Below are 20,231 nucleotides of genomic sequence, written 5' to 3'. Positions count from 1 at the left end.
GGTTCACCATACTTTCATCTCTACGGAGTAGCAAAATCACAAGTGTGTCACTATAGCTCAGTCATGTCCAATGACATAAAACCGCACTAACTAAGCTCATGAAAGGTATCATGCGTTTATAAATACAACTAAGCATGAAACACTCGTGGATACCTTTCCCAACACCTTCTATGAGCACAACAGAAGTTCCAACCATCCTGTAGAATACAACGGACTCAGTGTTTTTATTATCTCTTATTCGCATCGCGCATCACGGAAGCATCAAAGACTGAAGATAGCTCCTCATCAGATTAAGAGTGGAGAGTCCACTGGCGGTAATCTCGCAGTACAGGAATCCTCTTCGACTACAGCTGCTCTCATTCCAAACTTTCCACCATCTCCACTCCCATTCCCATTGGTCGAACAAACAACTGTCGCCGAGTACCCTCGACACATACTTGACGATGCACAGGAGATCTTTGAAGCCAGCTGAGAATGCTGAAATCGAATTTTGCAATTCGTGTGTGTTGCGGTAATCTGAACACTTAGACGCGTTGAATCTCTTCGCATCCAGGTTCATGCTCGCCGCCAGCGCAGCGTGTATTAGCAAATATCTGTACATCCAGGATATCGCAGTCGTGTGTTTCGAAACTCTCTGAAAGTTAACAAATAGAGAATCAAGTACAACGAACAGTACCCGCGTACGGCTGTTTTGTACGCAGCTGTGCACGCAAAAAGGCTGTGGTGCAATTTTTCTGCATTAGCATACGTACGTATGATCACGCCTTTGCATCGCGGCCACCGAATCGCTGGCGTTCATGACATGACTGAGATGTCAACGACGGATCTGAGATCATTGTCTAGCTGTTGGTGAGAAGCAAAGGTAGCCCTAGTCTTAATTTTTCATTCAGCCTTTGCGATTTATCGTAATATCCCCAAAAAACGACGAACGCCTGAGTTTTTTTTAAAATCTCTTTATGGATGTAAGAGGGCACGGAAGAAAGCGGTCAGAGTGAATGTGTATCGGTGTCTCTCTCTACGAGGCACTAATATGTTACGAGAGTGAGCCGTAGGCGTAGGGTAATGGTATTACCGGTAGGAAAACGGGCGATGCCTGGCCCTCGCTGACGTTTTCCCGCAAATGTCGTCCTTAAAGACAGTGCGAAAATATTGTTTGCTGAAAACATGTCTTCGAGTTGAAAGGCTTGTACACCACAATGTTTTCTCGATTGTTAAAAGAGCATAATGAAGTAACATCTCACATGGCTCGAAACCCAGTCTCATCTGCCAAGCTTTCCACGAGGAGCCACCATGCAAGATAGTTTTGCTCTGTGCTGTATTATAGACGCGCAATGAAATTTCAAAGAAGAAAAAAAAGTCACAGTCAGACAAAGCAGTCGCGACACGATTTTTGCGTGACGGGCCTTTTTCCCCTGTTTCTTCTCAGATCACGCGCCGCTTATACATGCTTGAGATGTGCCGCTGTATGTCACGACCCGCGTGCACGATGTCCCCTCTACGTCACGACGGCCCCTGGTTCTGCATGCGCTCTTTTCACGAGGAAAGGATTCTGGAAATGGGTACGGAACAGGGGCCTCGCGTGTGCCCTGTAGATTACCTGCGCTCACCGTTCTTTCGCAAGGGCTGATTTTATTCGTTGCAAAACACTCCGCAGCGAACGATAATTTTTTAAAGGTTACCCCACTGCTCCTCCATGGTACGCTGTGATTTTACCACGCGCAAAGTCACATACGGACTCTCTCATCCGCATTCCTCTTTCCTTTCATGTTCCTCCTCTCACTTCTCTACTACTAGACGTGTGTTCCGGATGCCTCTTATAATGGGATTACGCACGGCTACACAAGTATAACGTCGTGAGTCAGCTTGTAGGATGATGAAGCACAATAGGCATGGTTCATGCTTCACAGGTGCCCACATGGCTAGTTTTCTCCAACTTACATATCTTTATCTGGGGCCCCTCAAATGGCTGCATTCACTGCTTAATGTGTATACTATTGGCTATCGTGAAGTTATATCTAAGAACGTTCTCCAAACATATACCATTTGCTAATGTCTTAAATAATTACCGTTCCACCGAATGCGTGCTGAGGTTGTACATTCTTGTGCGGTGATATTAATTCCATCGCTAAATAGTGCTCGCGTTACTTCCAATATTGTTTCATATGCTTGTTATGATAATATGTACAACCAGGCGCTCCAGCTTGCCTTTTCCTTTCCCACACCTTAACGTCCTCTGTTGTGTGGAATTCATTTTGCGTCTTTTCCAATCATATCGTCCCTGACGCAGAGCGTGTTAGCTCAGGACGTCATGTAGAAAAGGACTTTCCTGTCCTGTCGTTTATTGCAAAAATCAAGATATACGTCATCAATGCAGCATTATTATAGTTACCTAATCCTCACGCCATTAGGGATAACCTCTTCAAGTGTGGCAGATGTGAATTTTTTTGCTCCTTCGAGATATCGGTTGAGCATGTTTGCACAGGTAACAGGCCCAATGCTACAAAAGTGCGTCTACAAAACAAAAGATACTGCTCTATAGAGTGCGGAGAACGTACTCTATAGAGCAGTATCTTTTGTTCTAGTATTTGTTTTTGAGTTTTCACTGAAGCACTTTGACACAAAAGTCTCTGTGGCTTGGCGAGGTTTTGCTCTAGCTAAGAACCGACCCAAAGAAATGTGATCAATTCTCTACAACCATGTTCTTACAAATTCGGTACTGTTGTACGGTAGCATCTTCTCACAATGATGAGAAATTACGTTTGTCGAAGTATGAGACTGTAGAACCTACGGTACAGGATCGCCGTCGAACTGTCTCTAGGACATGTATCTTGAAAAACCTCACAAATCATAATCAAATTTCCTTTCTAAACCTTTTGACTTTGGAGTCTTTGGTTAAGACTTAAATTCTAGTCCTGTATAAAGACAAAATGAAATGCAACATACGTGTAGATCAGTAAGCGCTGGCAGCTCCATGACGTTAACGATATGACTGCAATTCAGGGGTAGGTGCTGTAGAGTAACAAACAGATCAAACGTAAATTTAGCAGGATAGCAGAGAACGTGAGATGAGCGTGATCCCTAAAACTTGATCAGCTAAAGTCGAGCCGAAAAGAAAACGGACATCATGAAATACTTGAAGCAAACATAGACAGGTAGAAATGCATCGAACCGGTAAGGAAGTATGGAGGGAAATGAATCAGGACGAGAGCCGACAATATTTCGAACAGAGACTGTTCTTCTTGTGGGCTCACCTTTGTCATCGCCATCCTACTCATATATTAACCCACATGCTCTGGGGTATGGTATCGAAATTGTTGCTGTGAAACACCTAATCACATCGTCACTCGCGCAGTTGTTGTTATTCGTACAACAGGAAGGAATGTGACCCTAAGCTCGTGTTCAAGCTTCCCTATATTTAGGCCATGGGGACAACATACAATTCATTTGCGTGATACATGCGTTTCACAATAGTTATTAGGGAGTTTTAGGACATCGTAGGCACCTTTGAATTCTTCTAGTCTCGGGTTTGTAAGTTATGAATCTGTATTTCTGTCAGACGATCAGGTATCATCAACGTATATCCCACCTACTCCAAAGGAATCACGAAACTTGTAATGACGGTTTCGCCACCACCACCGTCAAACTTGTACGTTTTTATTTTTGGATTTAATTGGAATATTTTTGCTGAATTCTGTTCTTAGCTTGAACGCTGTACTATCGGAAAATGTTACCTACGAAGGGGCGTACTACTCACTTGCTTCTATTTCGTTCAGCTTGAGAAGGTAATCTACCCGACATTATGTGCTACGGGTATCAAATACACGTTCAATGTATGAAATACAAGAGCGAATCGAGATATCGAGGTATCTGCGACGTAACATTTACTTAGCTCCAGTCAGCGATATATCTTTCAGTTTGCTGATCACCGACAGGAATACATATGAGTATCTCTTACGTTTCTGTCGAGCCATTCGAGATACTGGCATTTCATGGAATGATTGTATGTACAGCTTGGGACAAAAGTTTACGGAACACGCGAGCAGCGTACTCTTTCCGCTGTGCAACACCCCAGCTGCTGCCGGAAGAGGGTGAGTAGCAGGCCTGCTGGGCATGGCCAACCTCTCTTCTCCTATTAAACAAAGAACAAAGATTTCACGGTTTCGGAGGGATGGAAGGGCGGGCTGACACACTGTGGTAGTTCCTGTGTCACTAGAGGGTGCCTGGAAAGTGAAAGCTACCGTTGTGTGCCGCTAACAGCGTACTCTTCCACCCCTCCGAAACAGTGAACTCACCCGCTTCCGGCGGCCGCTAGGGTGTCGCACCGAAATCACAGGGGGGCCACTGCGAGAGTTTCGCGGCCGCGCCAAGTGTGTCGCCACGGTAGTATCGATTGGGGCGCCATCACTTCGCAAGACTTCTTCATCATGAAAACAAAACCCGACTTAATAGGTGTACTTCTTCTACAACAACTGGACAAAGTGCGAGCCTAAGTTTCTTTGATTAAACTCGTTCTCTTCGATTTAGAATGTGTGTGTCACGTGGTCACATTCCTTCAACCGCCAGCAAGCAATCCGAAACTTTGGGCGCGAGCTTTGAACCGTTGATCGTTGGAGTGGCAGCAACGGAAGGCGGAAGCTGGTGCGTTAGTGTGCGCTTTGTATCAACCTGTATTTTTTAAAGTAAGCAACCGTAGAAATATTATGAGTTATGGTGAATGTGCCTGGGTTGGTGCCTGAACTGTTTGCCATTTTGTATTGCACAGATGTGATAGACACCAGTTCCGGATACACGGATATACGCCAAGCAAAAGCGCACTAGTAAGAATAAGAATATCTCTGTGAAGGTAGTTAGTACGTGCAGAAACCGGAATTGCAGGACTCGCATTTGATCGATTATTTTCAGGTCCTTCGAGGTGCAGAACACCGAAACTGCTTTCCCGGAAGCGTTGTGTACGTACGGAAGTCCACATTGACATATCAAAGAACCTGGCAAACATATAAAGACCGCCTGAAAGCCAAGCTTGATGATACTGGAAAGCAAGTCACAAAGCATGCCTCCTCCAGAAGAGGCTTGTTACGAAGAAACCCTGTGATGTGTTTGTTAACTATGTAATTATACTTTCTGCAACGCCTGCGCAGCGATTTCGAGAAAACTAGTGACATCATATTTGCATATCTATGAATAAGCTTGATGAATACAGTGTTTCCGTTCCAATATCTGTGTTTGTCACTTTCTGACGTCCGCCTCGTAAACCAGTAGAATAATTAATGAAAGGCACAGAACCGCAGCCCCGGAGAGGCCGCAGAGCTCTCCGCCATGTTGGATAGGCATGAAAAACAGTGTCCTCGGACGAATGCGTTACCCACGGCCTTATCCAAAATCATAGCGAATGCGCATGCGCAGAATTGGTCTTGCAACCACTGGGGTCGTATTTGGCGCTGCCCGAAAAACGTCCCCATTGCGATCAATGGGAGTGTCCCATCCCTGCCGAAATGTCAAAATGACTATCCTTGCGTTTGCTGACCAAGAGCGAGGGATACTCCGCCTCCCGGATGCGTGCCAATAGTCGATATGCAAAACGCCGCTTCCTTTCGTAGCGCGCACAGAAACCTACGGGATTCCACCACGTCTGAGGCTCCCTCCCGTACCCGAGCCATACACACGACTCACGTCCAGCTGTTCTATCGCGTGTCTTGCCTGACACATGTGCTGTTTCACTATGTTGTTCAAATGGTGAGACGAAGGGATCAAAAGGGAACGCAATCAAGGCAAGAGTGCTGCAGAATTCTTTGGTGCTTTGGAGCGCGGTCGTTTGAATTCTGGGAGAGGGAATTACGTTAACATAGTGTAATGCTTCTCTTTAATGCCATCCTATGACATATTCAGACAGTTCAGTACAGTCCATTCAAGAATTATTTAGTGCACCGAATACGGCATAAACCTTTGGTACAAAATAAAAGTTTAGTACGATTGCAGCAAGTATGGATGGTCATGCAATTACCCCAATGGACAGTATCGACGACTTAGTTACGCATAGTTTTGTATCCCTACTACGCGTATACTACCTTGTAGTTTTCTCTCTGGCTTCTTCTTGAATGTGAAGACCGATGGCACAGCAAATTCATAGACACTACGTTTGTGACAAAATCAGTCTCTTTGAGGTACCGTGAACACACCTTTGCTCTGTCAGCATTGAGCTTATGTTTTCTTTTGATGGCCAGCAGTCATTTCTGTCTCTGGGAAGCTGTTGAAGGTGACTGTAAGGTGAGCATGAAATGTCTTGGCACTAAATGATTGCAGAGTGCACCGTCTGAGGGCACATCTAAGGAGGACTGCCTGTCTGGTAAACAGTCATATGAAATGTAGTGCAACCAAACGTGACAGTTATGCGGGAGATGGTCAAATAACGAAAACTCAGATTCACCGAGCTGAGAAAGACCACAGTTTATACCAGTACGTAAAGGCGAGTGTCACAGCGGGTTTCGTAGCAACAACTGCAATCGTACTACGCTTTTATTTTGTACCAAATGTTTCTGCTGTATAAAGTGCACTAACAAGTTGTCAAATGAGCTGTACTAAACTGTATACATTTCTCATGAGATGACACAACAGCGTCCTTCCACTAGGTTAACGTAATTTTCTTGTCCAACCTATGTCAGCGCTTCAAAACTTTCGATGCAATAAGGAGTACAGACGTTTGAGGTTTTCTTACCTGTGTGTTACGAGATGGTGCTAGGTTTCGCATACGGCCTATAGGAGGACGCCTCTGCCAAAGCCTCTGTCAAGGTCGCCTGCTCTCGCCTAAGAGATGGCTCTGCGGTATCGTTGTTTCGCGTGTCGAAAGGCTTCTGCCATGGCGCACCAATCTTACCAACTGCTTCGCCGTCTGTTAACCAGCAGCTGCTGCTGTTTTGCCTGCCGCAATGGTTCTGCCATGTCGCACCAATCCAACCAACGGCTTCCCCGTCCGTTAACCAGCGCGACTCCCGATTGGCCTCGTAGCCATGTTGAAGGACGTCGAAGCCGTTGGTTAGATTGGTAGATGTCCATGGCAGATGTCCATGATGTTAGATGTCTATTGCAGAAGCCTTGCGACAGGCGAAATAACGGTAACTACGCTCCTCTCTAAGCCTCGTTCAGCCGTTGGTTAGATTGGCGCTCCGTGGCTGAAGGCTTGACATGCGAAACAGCGGTAACGCTGCGCCACTCTTCGGCAAGAGCAGAGGGTTGAGAAGTGCCTGCCCCCACGTCGTCTTATTGGCCGTCATCCAGGAGGCGGAGCCTCCTTCGCTTTAGGTCAGCAAACGCAAGGATAGTCGAAAACGTACGCCGCGCGCGTGTTCCGTAAACTTTTGTCCAAACCTGTAAAACATATCACGAGTCGCTTCTGGGCCGGCAAGATCTCATTATGAATTCATTTTTACACAACTTCTCCCACTATGCGCTGACAAACATACAGCATGTTCCACCTAATGTGATAAGAAATCGTATTGAAAATCTACTTGTCTGAACGCTTTGAGGTCAATGCTATTTATATTTAGGAGTCTTTACCATGACTTCTGACCAGTGTCACCGAGTTCGATTTTCAGGAAACTGAATTTTTCCAAAGGATTTCCAAAATTTGCCAAGTCCAAATTAAAGTAATCGGAACTTGCAATGTTCAAATCAATGGATGAAGATAAAAATGGGAAACCTTCTGCATGAAATTTCTGAAGATTTCTGCCTCCTAAACAGGCGGTTTGCGTGGCAATACTTCGTTAATTAGGCTAATTACCTTATTTGAACCCAAAGTTTTGCCAAAGAAATTGAACTGTCTTCGCGTGAATTAGAAAGTCCGTGGCCACAACATGCTACCCCAATCGTAACTTTCAAGTTTCTTCCACTATTCCCAAATTTTTGACACCGGCACTGACTCCCACTGCGCATAGAAACCCCACCATAAGGAAAACAGAAGAGAATGAGGGCGGGGAACGGGAGCAACCACGCACTTTGTCTTCGCAAGCTTATCTGTTCGCAGCCATGAGATAGTGATAATCACCGACATCGGATGTTCTGTGTCGTCCTTTCCGCCTCCACATACTTTAGGCGGGACAAACTCGGATGAGCGCGAGTCTTCACATGCGGCAGTTTTTCTCGCGCTTGTTACGTGTTTTCGGGTGTGAAATTTTGTAGAAACATTGTGAAAGATCTTGTATTTGTGACTGAAACAGCACGCCAAAAAACAAAGAGAAACGAACGTTACTTTTCCTTGGCAGATTTTTGAGTTGAATCAAGATAATCAAACTAACTTATGAAGTACACTCATACACTCTTAGAAATGAGGGGGGGGGGAGTGTCGAGGTAGCTTGCCGTTGTTGGCCGCACTCAAGTGGGCATCGTCACGACTATAGCAAAAAAAAAAGGAAAGTGGGAGAGGGGAGTTGAGGACTTCAAAGTGATGCAGAGGCAGGATGACCGATACTGATGGGACGGAAGCACACTGTAGGTGAGAGGTTCACTAGAGTGGTCTCGCCGCTAGGCCCGTTTCTTGAAGAAAGCGCACGAGGCCGCGAGTTTTTGAAAGTCGTTCCCCACAAGAACCAACGGGGAAGAGGACGTCCGTCAGTATGCCAGGCCTGGCGTGGGGAGGATGAGTTTCCCGCATAGTATGGTATGCACGGCATTCTGTCAGGATATGCACATTTGTTTCCTGATGATTACAGCGTCCGCAACTCGAGTCTCTTAGAAATGAAGTTCACCACATAGCACGCTCCTAGCCAACCATTATCACGAATGACAACGCTCTCGCTCCTAATTTGCTGAAAACGGGAGGCGGAGCCCATTCTGTGCTGTGCATAATGGCACAAAATAGGCTCCTCCTCCCGTTTTCATGTGGTGAAGTTCATTTTTAAGAGTGTGGAAAATTCCTGTTGGAGTAGCAAAAACCTTCACAAGTGTCGTGCACAAGGTTTCCAATTCTTATTTCATGTAGATTTTCTTTATTAACTAGGGGTCACTCTCATGCAACACCGTCTATACAGGATGGTTTTTAGTCCATTTGAGAAAAGTAGATGTCGTTTTGCGTTTGAGTTCTACGGCCAGGCTGGCATCATCTCGTCCGGCGAGATGTCAATGTTTCACTGTGATGGCGCCACCCGTGGAGGCCGCAGTGCAAGTCAGTAAGTACGGCCGAGACGCACTGTTAGCGCCAACCCAAGATCGTGTCACTTTTCTGCGCCGAGCTGACGAGCTCCAAGTAGACTGAAACAGCTGTCCTCGGCAGGAAGTGTACGATCAAATTGTAAACATATGCTCAACGTGCAGCCACAGAGCTTCGGCTATCTTTCCTTTGTATATATATATATATATATATATAAATAGGGGGAAAAGCCATTAAAGAAACAAGTAAATGACGCTAGATGTGTTTAAGGGGGATAATTAGCAGAAGCTCTTTGGCTGCAAGTATAGCAGCAGATGTTTGTAAGTCAAACGTCGCCATGCCAGTGCTGGACAGCTGTTTCGGCCTTCTTGGGCCTCGTGAGCAGTACGCAGGCAGGCAACGTTTGAGCAGATGGCGTCAGTGTGTATATAGGCGGTCAGTGCGTATATATATATATATATATATATATATAGGGTGACGTAAAAGGATTGTCAAACGGCCACGAAGTTTTACAGAAGTTCAAAAAAAAAAGACGCGGAAAGAGATCTTAGGGAAGTTACAAACACTAGTTTATTACATAGGGAGACGTTAAAAAGTAAAATGGGCAAGGGGTCGACGTTTCGACAGTGGTGGCACTGTCTTCGTCAGGACAAAAGATGCGTAGCTGCGTCAAGACAAAAAAGACTTGAAAGGAAGTCAGGAGTTTTTGTCCTGACGAAGACGGTGCCACTGTCGAAACGTCGACCCCTTGCCCATTTTACTTTTTAACGTCTCCCTATATAATAAACTAGTGTTTGTAACTTCCCCAAAATCTGTTTCCGCGTCTATTTTTGAACTTATATGGCTCGCTAACACGGCGAAACACGTGCCCTCTGGTGCTGTCGCATCGCTCCATGAGCATCTGTTTCTCTGCGTGCAGCCATAGAAGCCATCTTAATCACTAATTTTGAATTTCAAACACGTCTAGTGTCATTTACTTCTATTTTAATGGCTTTTTTCCGATGATTATATATATATGTATATAGATGCTCATGGAATCATGCGACAGCACCAGAGGAGCATCGTTCCATGAGTGTCTGTCTCTCAGCGTACAGCCATAAAAGCCACTTTTTCTGTAATTATGAATTTCAAACATGTCTAGTGTAATTTACTTGTATCTTTAATGGCTTTTTTCCCGCTGAATATATGTATGTATATAGATACCAATGGAATGATACGACAGCACGAGAGGAGCATCGTTCCATGAGTATCTGTTTCTCTGCGTGTAGCCATAGAAGCCACTTTTATCTGTAATTTTGAATTTCAAACATGTCTAGTGTCCTTTACTTGTTTCCTCTCATTATATGTATATATATATATATGAAACAGCTGTACTCGGCAGGAAGTGTACGATCACATTGTAAGCATATGCTCAACGTCGAAGGGAATGGCCAGGTCATTCCCTAAATAATGTGTCACTTTTCATTCTCCAGTCAAATTGTACCTCACATCAGTGCAGAGAACAACGCGGATCCTATCTCATTCACAAATTCCAATCAACCATTAACGAACATCTGACTGTCTCGTTGAGCACTGTCAACGGCAAGAAATCTGGTGGCCTAGTTGAGCTTCTTTCTTTCCGTTCCTTTCTTTTATTTTTCTTTTTTTCAGCAAAGTCCGAAGCAGCACTCACCCTGCCCAGCAATTTTTCCCCAAAACGGAAAGGGACCAAAGGAGATTGACCTCACCACTCGGACTTTACCTTTTTGAATATTCCCGTACCTGACTCACCGACAACCGCCTGTGGCGTGCCTTGTACCGATGATGACGTCACATATCAAACCTATTTATGCAATCTGTAACCGCCTACGCATCTTTTGTCCTGACGAAGACAGTGCCACTGTCGAAACGTCGACCCCTGTTTTTCATTCAACTTTTAATTTCTGACGATTAAATGAACTAGTATTTCTCATTGATTCAGAGGTTACCCGTCAAAAAGAACTCGTTGCAAGTTAAGTTACCGTGTGAAAAAATGTAACTAAGTTGATAACGAAGTTCTTCAGCTTGAAATGTAACTCGCAGTTACTGAGTTACTTAAAAAAAGAACCAGTTACTTTCAAGTTACTTCGGACACAAAATAGTATTACGCAGGCGCAGCGCGCGTGAGCATCTGAGTTAGACCTTGAGTTGCCTGCGGAGAAGTGCAACACGCTTAGATCGTTTTCGTGTATGTCCAACAATAGACCTCTCCCTGTTTGTAAACAAATGACGTCATAGCGTTCGACAGCGCCACAAATTTGTTAGAATTGAAGTACACTCGCAGCTAGAGGTGAACAAGGTCGCGCACGAAAGCCCACGTCTTGAGGGGATTACGATATGGTCCCTTAAAGGGACGCGACCCTCTGTCCTGCTTTTCTTTCAATGGGAGGTAGCGAACAAGTGCCCGTTCGTGGAACCCAGCCCTCTCCTTCCGATTTGTTTCTGTTTAATCTGTCTACCAATGTCATGATGACGTTTCTCTGGTAGAGGTCTATTCGAACGCTCTGCATCTTACTCCCTGTTGCCGCACAATGGTTCAGCTTCATTTCAATGGCAGCTGTTCTTACTTCCTGAATAAAATACTCTCATTTATTGAATATCACGTTTATATGCGCAGCTACCCAGGGCCGACGAGCCGCAAACACGGCGAAACACGTGTCATCTGGTGCTGTCGCATCGTTCCATGAGATGAGTATCTGCTTCTCTGCGTGCAGCCATAGAAACCATCTTAATCTGTAAGTTTGAATTTCAAACACGTCTAGCGTCATTTACTTATTTTTTAATGGCTTTTCCCCCTCTTTATAATTCACTGGCTTGCACTGTGGCATTGAGGAGTGCTCAGTCACCCTCCCAGGTGTATATTGCTCGCTGAATAACCCCTGGTTTGCCAATCCCGAATGATGCGCAGCTACCCAGGGCTGATGAGCCGCAAACACGGCGAAACACGTGTCCTCTGGTGCTGCCGCATCGTTCCATGAGTATCTGTTTCTCTACGTGCAGCCATAAAAGCCATCTTAATCTGTAAGTTTGAATTTCAAGCACGTCTAGCGTCATTTACTTATTTTTAATGGCTTTTTCCCCCTCTCTATAATTCACTGGCTTGCACTGTGGCATTGAGGAGTGCTCAGTCACCCTCCCAGGTGTATATCGCTCGCTGAGTGACCCCTGGTTTGCCAATCCCGAACGATGCGCACCTACCCAGGGCCGACGAGCCGCAAACACGGCGAAACACGTGTCCTCTGGTGCTTCCGCATCGTTCCATGAGTATCTGTTTCTCTACCTGCAGCCATAGAAGCCATCTTAATCTGTAAGTTTGAATTTCAAACACGTCTAGCGTCATTTACTTATTTTTGAATGGCTTTTTCCCGTCTTTATAATTCACTGGCTGGTACTGTGGCATTGAGGAGTGCTCAGTCACCCTCCCAGGTGTATATCGCTCGCTGGGTGACCCCTGGTTTGCCAATCCCGAACGATGCGCAGCTACCCAGGGCTGACGAGCCGCAAACACGGCGAAACACGTGTCCTCTGGTGCTGTCGCATCGTTATATATATATATATATAACCAGGGCAAACCAGGCAAACCAGGGGTCACCCAGCGAGCGATATACACCTGGGAGGGTGACTGAGCACTCCTCAATGCCACAGTACCAGCCAGTGAATTATAAAGACGGGAAAAAGCCATTCAAAAATAAGTAAATGACGCTTGACGTTTTTGAAATTCAAACTTACAGATTAAGACGGCTTCTGTGGCTGCACATAGAGAAACAGATACTCATTGAACGACGCGACAGCACCAGAGGACACGTGTTTCGCCGTGTTTCTGGCTCGCCAGCCATGTGTAGCTGCGCATCGTTCGGGATTGGCAAACCAGGGGTCACTCAGCGAGCGATATGCACCTGGGAGGGTGACTGAGCACTCCTCAATGCCACAGTGCAAGCCAGTGAATTATAAAGAGGGGGGAGCAATTAAAAATAAGTAAATGACGCTAGACGTGTTTGAAATTCAAACTTACAGATTAAGATGGCTTCTATGGCTGCACGTAGAGAAACAGATACTCATGGAACGATGCGGCAGCACCAGAGGACACGTGTTTCGCCGTGTTTGCGGCTCATCAGCCCTGGGTAGCTGCGCATCATTCGGGATTGGCAAACCAGGGGTCATTCAGCGAGCAATATACACCTGGGAGGGTGACTGAGCACTCCTCAATGCCACAGTGCAAGCCAGTGAATTATAAAGAGGGGGAAAAGCCATTAAAAAATAAGTAAATGACGCTAGACGTGTTTGAAATTCAAACTTACAGATTAAGATGGTTTCTATGGCTGCACGCAGAGAAACAGATACTCATCTCATGGAACGATGCGACAGCACCAGATGACACGTGTTTCGCCGTGTTTGCGGCTCGTCGGCCCTGGGTAGCTGCGCATATAAACGTGATATTCAATAAATGAGAGTATTTTATTCAGGAAGTAAGAACCGCTGCCATTGAAATGAAGCTGAACCATTGTGCGGCAACAGGGAGTAAGATGCAGAGCGTTCGAATAGACCTCTACCAGAGAAACGTCATCATGACATTGGTAGACAGATTAAACAGAAACAAATCGGAAGGAGAGGGCTGGGTTCCACGAACAGGCACTTGTTCGCTACCTCCCATTGAAAGAAAAGCAGGACAGAGGGTCGCGTCCCTTTAAGGGACCATATCGTAATCCCCTCAAGACGTGGGCTTTCGTGCGCGACCTTGTTCACCTCTAGCTGCGAGTGTACTTCAATTCTAACAAATTTGTGGCGCTGTCGAACGCTATGACGTCATTTGTTTACAAACAGGGAGAGGTCTATTGTTGGACATATACGAAAACGATCTAAGCGTGTTGCACTTCTCCGCAGGCAACTCAAGGTCTAACTCAGCTGCTCACGCGCGCTGCGCCTGCGTAATACTATTTTGTGTCCGAAGTAACTTGAAAGTAACTGGTTCTTTTTTAAGTAACTCAGTATATATTATAGAAGTTCAAAGAAAGACGCGGAAACAGATTTTAGGGAAGTTACAAACACTAGTTTATTACATGGGGAGACGTTAGAAAGTAAAATGGGCAAGGGGTCGACGTCTCGACAGTGGCACTGTCTTCGTCAGGACAAAAGATGCGTAGCTGATTACACATGTCTTAAATAGGTTTGCTAATCTCTTAAATAGGGTGAGCGCTGCTTCAAACTTTGCTGAAAAAGAAAAAGAAAAACAGAAGGGAAACGAAAAGGAAGAAAGTGTAGCTCATCTAGGCGGCCAAATTTCTTACCGTTGAAAGTGCTCCCAGATCTTCGTTAATGGTTGATTGGAATTTATAAATGAGATAAGATTCGCGTTGTTCCCTGCGCCGATCTGAGCTAAAATTTGACTGGAGAATAAAAAGTGACACGTTATTTAGTGAATGACCTGGTTGTTTAAAAATGCGAGAGACCGGGAGGTTTGGCTTTTTGGTAACGTCAGATCGGTGGTTGTTGAACCTGATCCGAAATGATGTTTTAGTCTGACCTACGTATTGTGCTTGACACATGCCGCACTGAATGACATAAATGACGTTAGATGAATTACAGTCGAAGTCACGATTAATTTTGACGGAAAAATTGGAATTAGTACTTTTAAGTACTTGGGTGCTTTGTATTAATTTGCATATTTGACACCTTCGACCATCGCACGGGTGACAGCCGTCTCCTGGATGCGCTGCTTTGCTAACCTTAGAGCTAACTAGATTATCGTGCAGGTTGCGAGCGCGCCTGTAGGTTACCCGCGGTGGCTGAGGGAAAATTTGTCCCATGCGCTCTGATTGGAGAAGGATACTATGGTGACGGTACAGAATATTGTTAACGCTTGGAATATTGCTGCTAAATGTTAAGATGAGGTTTACGGAACCATTATCTAACACGCGTTTGTGGTTTTCGAACAGGGCTTTGCGATCTGCTTTGTGGGCTTTGTTTAGAGCGTCGTCAACTTAGCTAGGTGGAAATTGACGACCGATGAATGTTTCTCTAAGTTGAGCTAGATTTCTGTCCAAGTCATCGTCACTGGAACAGATGCGCCGGGATGCGAAGGGATGGCAAGTTTAGTATGACGCGGGTGACAACTGTTAAATGCTAGATACTGTTGAGAGTCCGTAGGTTTACGGAACAGGTTTGTGGACAAAACCCTGTTGGTTAACTTTACTTGGACATCGAGAAAGTTAACTGTTAAAGGGGAATAAGAATGGGTGAACTTGATGGCCGGATGCGCTTTGCTAAAGTCGCTGATAAATGTGATTAGGTCATCTTCTGAATGTGGCCACACCATGAAGATGTCGTCGAGGGTGGGCTTCTTCAGGCGCTTAGACAGAAATTCCTCCTCTAGAGCTCCCATAAATATATTTGCATAGTTAGGTGCCATTTTTGTACCCATAGCCGTGCCATGAACTTGCAAGTAGTGCTTACCGTCAAATTCGAAGTTGTTATTTTTCACAATAAGATTGAGAAATGTGCATGGGACACAAGGATCGTATGAGGTATCAATATTTTGAAAATGCCCTTTCAGCTGCAGCAATGCCATCCTCGTGGGGGATGTTATTATATAGAGAGGAAACATCTAGCGTGACTAGCAAACTGGAAGAAGGAGGCTGGCATTCACTTAAAACTTAAAGAAAGTGATTTGTGTCCTTAATGTAGGATGGTAGTTTAGGAGGTATATCTTTAAGAAGGTGGTCAACAAAGCTTGAGATGTTCTCGGTAGCTGTATCGTTGCATCAAACTATTGGGCGCCCTGGATTTCCAGGTTTATGGATTTTAGGGATCATATAAAACCTGCCCGCTGCGGGGTCTTTCGGGAGTATATAATCGTATAGGGTGGAATCTATCTTTTTACTTGCTTTTAGATCTTTTAGATTGCGGATAATATAAGCCGTAATTTCCTCTGTAGGGTCAGCCTCGAGGAGTTTGTAGAACGATGCGCACGATAATTGCCGGATACCTTCGTTAATGTAGTTTTCTTTGTCCATTACTACAATTGCACCACCTTTATCAGTTTTTTTAATGACTACGGCAGCTGCCTCCTGAGGGGTAGGCCACACTGGATCCAGTGTGGCCTACCCCTCAGGAGGCAGCCGCCCTGGAACGACGGCGGCAGAATACAAGACCATCGACGCTGGACTGACTAACCGCCGGTAAGCGTGCCTCTTCTCCTTCTGAAAGTGAACCTCCCCCAAGTACGCAAGCTTTCTTTAAACTTCGTAAGCTAGCCGATAAATCAGCACGCTATAATTCACATCGCACCACTTTACAACTCTACAAAGATCAGGACAAAATTCCCAAGGGTCTCGCCATTAACCTTAAACCCACCTTTCCCCTAAAATCTGCACACCAGAATAAGTGGAATGAGATCCTCAACAATGCTTCGGCCGCGTTAAACGAAGTGCTTATATCCCATTTTGAGGACGCCATAGACCAATCCGCAGGCGAAAACTATCGGTTGTAAATCTGTCTTAACAGACAACCACCAGTTAGAATTAGCACAATACGCAAAAAAAAGGGAAGAGGCAATTCGCAATGCTAAGCGGAGGAAGCTAGTCAGGGACAATGTTAATACTCCAGCTACGCTTGAACCCAGTTTGTCAGCTCAGGACTGTGATCACATAAGTAATGCAGATACAACTAATACGCCGTCGCAAAATCGTCAACCGCTTGCTAGAAAAACAGGTCCCACCCCAGCAGCCTCATCTGCAGAGATGCTACCTCAGAAGTGCCATAACGTCGTTAATTTATCGTCCCACGAACTTACCGATTCGGAAATCTCACTACTCAGCCGTGGCCTCTCATTTTGCCCCAGTAACAACAAGCTAGATAAATATCAACTTTATCTGGACTTAGATAATTTCGCCCGCCGTCTACGTCTGAAGGAATACTTTCATGACAAACCTAAGTCAGATTCCAACCCATTTAAACCGCTATCCAACTTTACGCCAGAGGCTAACCGTGAAAAGGCTCTGGACATGTACATCCGTGCAGTTCAAAAAGATATAATTAACTCTTACAATAAATCATACAACAGCAAATCGAAGCCAAATCTAACGCCGGCTGAGCAGCGCAGCCTTTTTGACCTTCGGGACCGCAGTGACATAGTCATTAAAGAAGCTGATAAAGGTGGTGCAATCGTAGTAATGGACAAAGAAAACTACATTAACGAAGGCAACCAGCAATTATCGTGCGCATCGTTCTACAAACTCCTCGAGGCTGACCCTACAGAGGAAATTACGGCTTATATTATCCGCAGTCTGAAAGATCTAAAAGCAAGTAAAAAGATAGATTCCACCCTTTACGATTATATACTCCCGAAAGACCCCGCAGCGGGCAGGTTCTATATGCTCCCTAAAATCCATAAACCTGGAAATCCAGGGCGCATAATAGTTTCATACAACGGTACAGCTACCGAGAACATCTCAAGCTTTGTTGACCACCTTCTTAAAGATATACCTCCTAAACTACCATCCTTCATTAAGGACACCAATCACTTTCTTCAAGTGTTAAGTGAATGCCAGCCTCCTTCTTCCAGTTTGCTAGTCACGCTAGACGTTTCCTCTCTATATACTAACATCCCCCACGAGGATGGCATTGCTGCAGCTGAAAGGACATTTTCAAAATATTCTGATATCTCATACGATCCTTGTGTCCTACACTCTTAGCCCGGTTACTTCTAGTAAAGGTAAACAAATTGCAATATTGTTACCTGTACACTAGATGGGTACAGCGTTACGTCTGCCGGGGTTACCTCTCTAAAAGTAACCAGATGCATCGTGTATTTAGAAGTAACACCGTTCCCGGGGCTCCGGGGCTGCACCCGCCCGTTCCTCGCGTCCGTGCATGCATGCAGCAAATTGCATGCAGGCACACACGAAACACGACACGGGTGACATACCAAAATACAATGATCATGGGCTTTCCTGGGCACGTATTTTATTGTGAATATCAGGAAAACACAACCCAGCATTGGCAACGTAAGATAACTAAGATATCGTTTCTCAATGTGGTGGCATATGTGAGACTATGTAGAATGAACACAGCTCCAAAGGGGCTTTGACGTGTTCACAGAATCGCGTGAAATATTGTGTTGTAAAATTGCAGGGGCGGCATGCATGCATACGGACCTTGTCCTCATTCTTGCTTGTTGCTGTGGGGCGGTGCCGCTTTCACCACCATAAATATCTAAAATGGAATGGGCACTCCTTATTTATCGTTCTCACGCTGTTTGGGTACATCATTAATAGCAAAAGCAGATCTTAATTACACTTGTGCAAGCACGAGTAATGAATGCAAAAAATTTAAATACCTGATATGTTGGAAGACTCGGTGTTCGGTATCGTAGCGGCGTTTGCCGAAAACGGGGGATTTTCCAATTCACGAGCTTCCATATTTGTACATGTAGCGGCAGGGATGAAACCAGCCACAGTATGGAGTTCACATTGAACTTCCTCAAGGCAAGGTGTAATGCAGCATAATTGTGAGGCCAGCGGTACATGCACATAAAAAGAAGAGAGTACTGAAATGTTAACTTCCAACAAACACAGATGGCAAAATATTTTGTGGATGGCAGGTCGTTATATGTAAGAAAATAAATACCATGGAAAACGTCACAGCTATGCCCTGTTTCCTCCTGAACATGTTCTTCACCACCTGAGGGAAATCAGTCGACATTAGTTTGCAGGCCTTTGACATATTAATTACCACCAGCCCACCCGCTCCTACACTGCCTGACTCATCGAGATGGGGATGTAGGTTGCCTGGTAGATAAATTCATCTGAATGTAATTCAGTAGCAGCAGCGATCGATTTCTTATTTTTTAACAGTTTACTGACTAGTCGGTGTTATTGACTGATTGATTGTCTTGACTTTCTTCATTGGTATAATTCGCGAGATGCTATTTAGTGGTCAGTTGTACTAGCAAACCACTGATAACAACCAATTAAGGCATCAATGTGGGCAACCATTCCGGTCAATTAACCACATCGACCAATCACAGTGGCTCAAGTCATCAGTCGACCCATTCACCACGAAGTCAGTGAAATTTAGGAAGGCAATCAGCCAGAAAATGACTGAGTTAATTCATCAACCAGCCAGTAAGACGACGAAATAACCTGTCATTGACAACACGACCCTGAACAAATCAAAATCAAGCCGTATCAAGAAGTAAAGAAAATACTAATCGCCCACACACACACACCTGGGCATAAAGAAACGCAATCATAAAATTACTGTTGTGGTTAGTCAGTTGCCTATTCATGAGGAATTCCATATCGCGCATCGTTTCATGAGTCGACTATAGGCTTTAGTTTTTTAGCAATTAGCCCATACACCAAAATCGATTAAGTCCGTCAGAAAAAAAAAAAACGAAATGAAAAATATAACCCCACGATAACTAAATACTTCTCAGAACAATGTACTACGAAAAATTCAGTTTCTCTTCGTTGTAATTGCTACGACACACAGACTATAGCGCTTATCACTCTTCTTCAACGCTGAATGGAAACAATTTGCTCGTAGTTAAATTTCATTACACAAAACCCAAGGTCAAAATGGATCTATAGGTATCATATACCTTTCAGCGTATGAAGGATGCTGGGACAAGAAGGCGACACGGACAGATACAAAGTAAAGTCGATGTAGAGAGCAAAGCTGGCAAGAGAAAGCAGAATGCGCTAAGGCCGAGCGTTGACACTGCGACCAACAGCTTACATATGCGCAGACAGCATATCATGTATGACTTACCATACGACAGGAACCAACTGCGAATCTACTTAGAACGATCATGATGAAATACGAACTTACCTATTTCACGTATCCTGTTATGTGATACCGGGCTGTGCGCACAGTATTCATATTTTAGATGACGACTGCCGGACTCCACTGTGTATTTCTTGCAGTCCTCGCACTCTTTGCATCTGCCTCTCGGCATTCCCCAGAAGTCCTTGTTTGTAAACGTCATTTGAAAGTAGTTCACAACACATCTACAACCACGAGCGTGATTTAACTTGTCAGCCACAGAGGCGTCACATTTCAAAAGATGCAACCG

At 44.9% G+C, this 20,231-nt stretch overlaps 1 protein-coding gene across 1 annotated transcript in view; it reads right to left on the bottom strand.

Moving 5' to 3' along the window:
* Positions 1 to 200: 200 nt before the first annotated feature.
* Positions 201 to 20,231, bottom strand: part of LOC135386976 (uncharacterized) — a 63,047-nt gene continuing 43,016 nt past the window's right edge. Inside the window, exons 6-7 of the mRNA XM_064616434.1 lie at positions 2,944 to 3,009; positions 201 to 634 (exon numbers count right to left, since the gene is read on the bottom strand). Of these exons, the coding sequence (XP_064472504.1) occupies positions 251 to 634; positions 2,944 to 3,009 (450 nt within the window). The 3' untranslated portion in view covers positions 201 to 250. The remainder of the gene's footprint in view (positions 635 to 2,943; positions 3,010 to 20,231) is intronic.

This window comes from Ornithodoros turicata, chromosome 3, assembly GCF_037126465.1.
Source record: "Ornithodoros turicata isolate Travis chromosome 3, ASM3712646v1, whole genome shotgun sequence".
Taxonomy (NCBI): domain Eukaryota; kingdom Metazoa; phylum Arthropoda; class Arachnida; order Ixodida; family Argasidae; genus Ornithodoros; species Ornithodoros turicata.
Note: the sequence above shows the minus strand (reverse complement) of the source record. Positions and strands in the feature narration are given on the sequence as shown.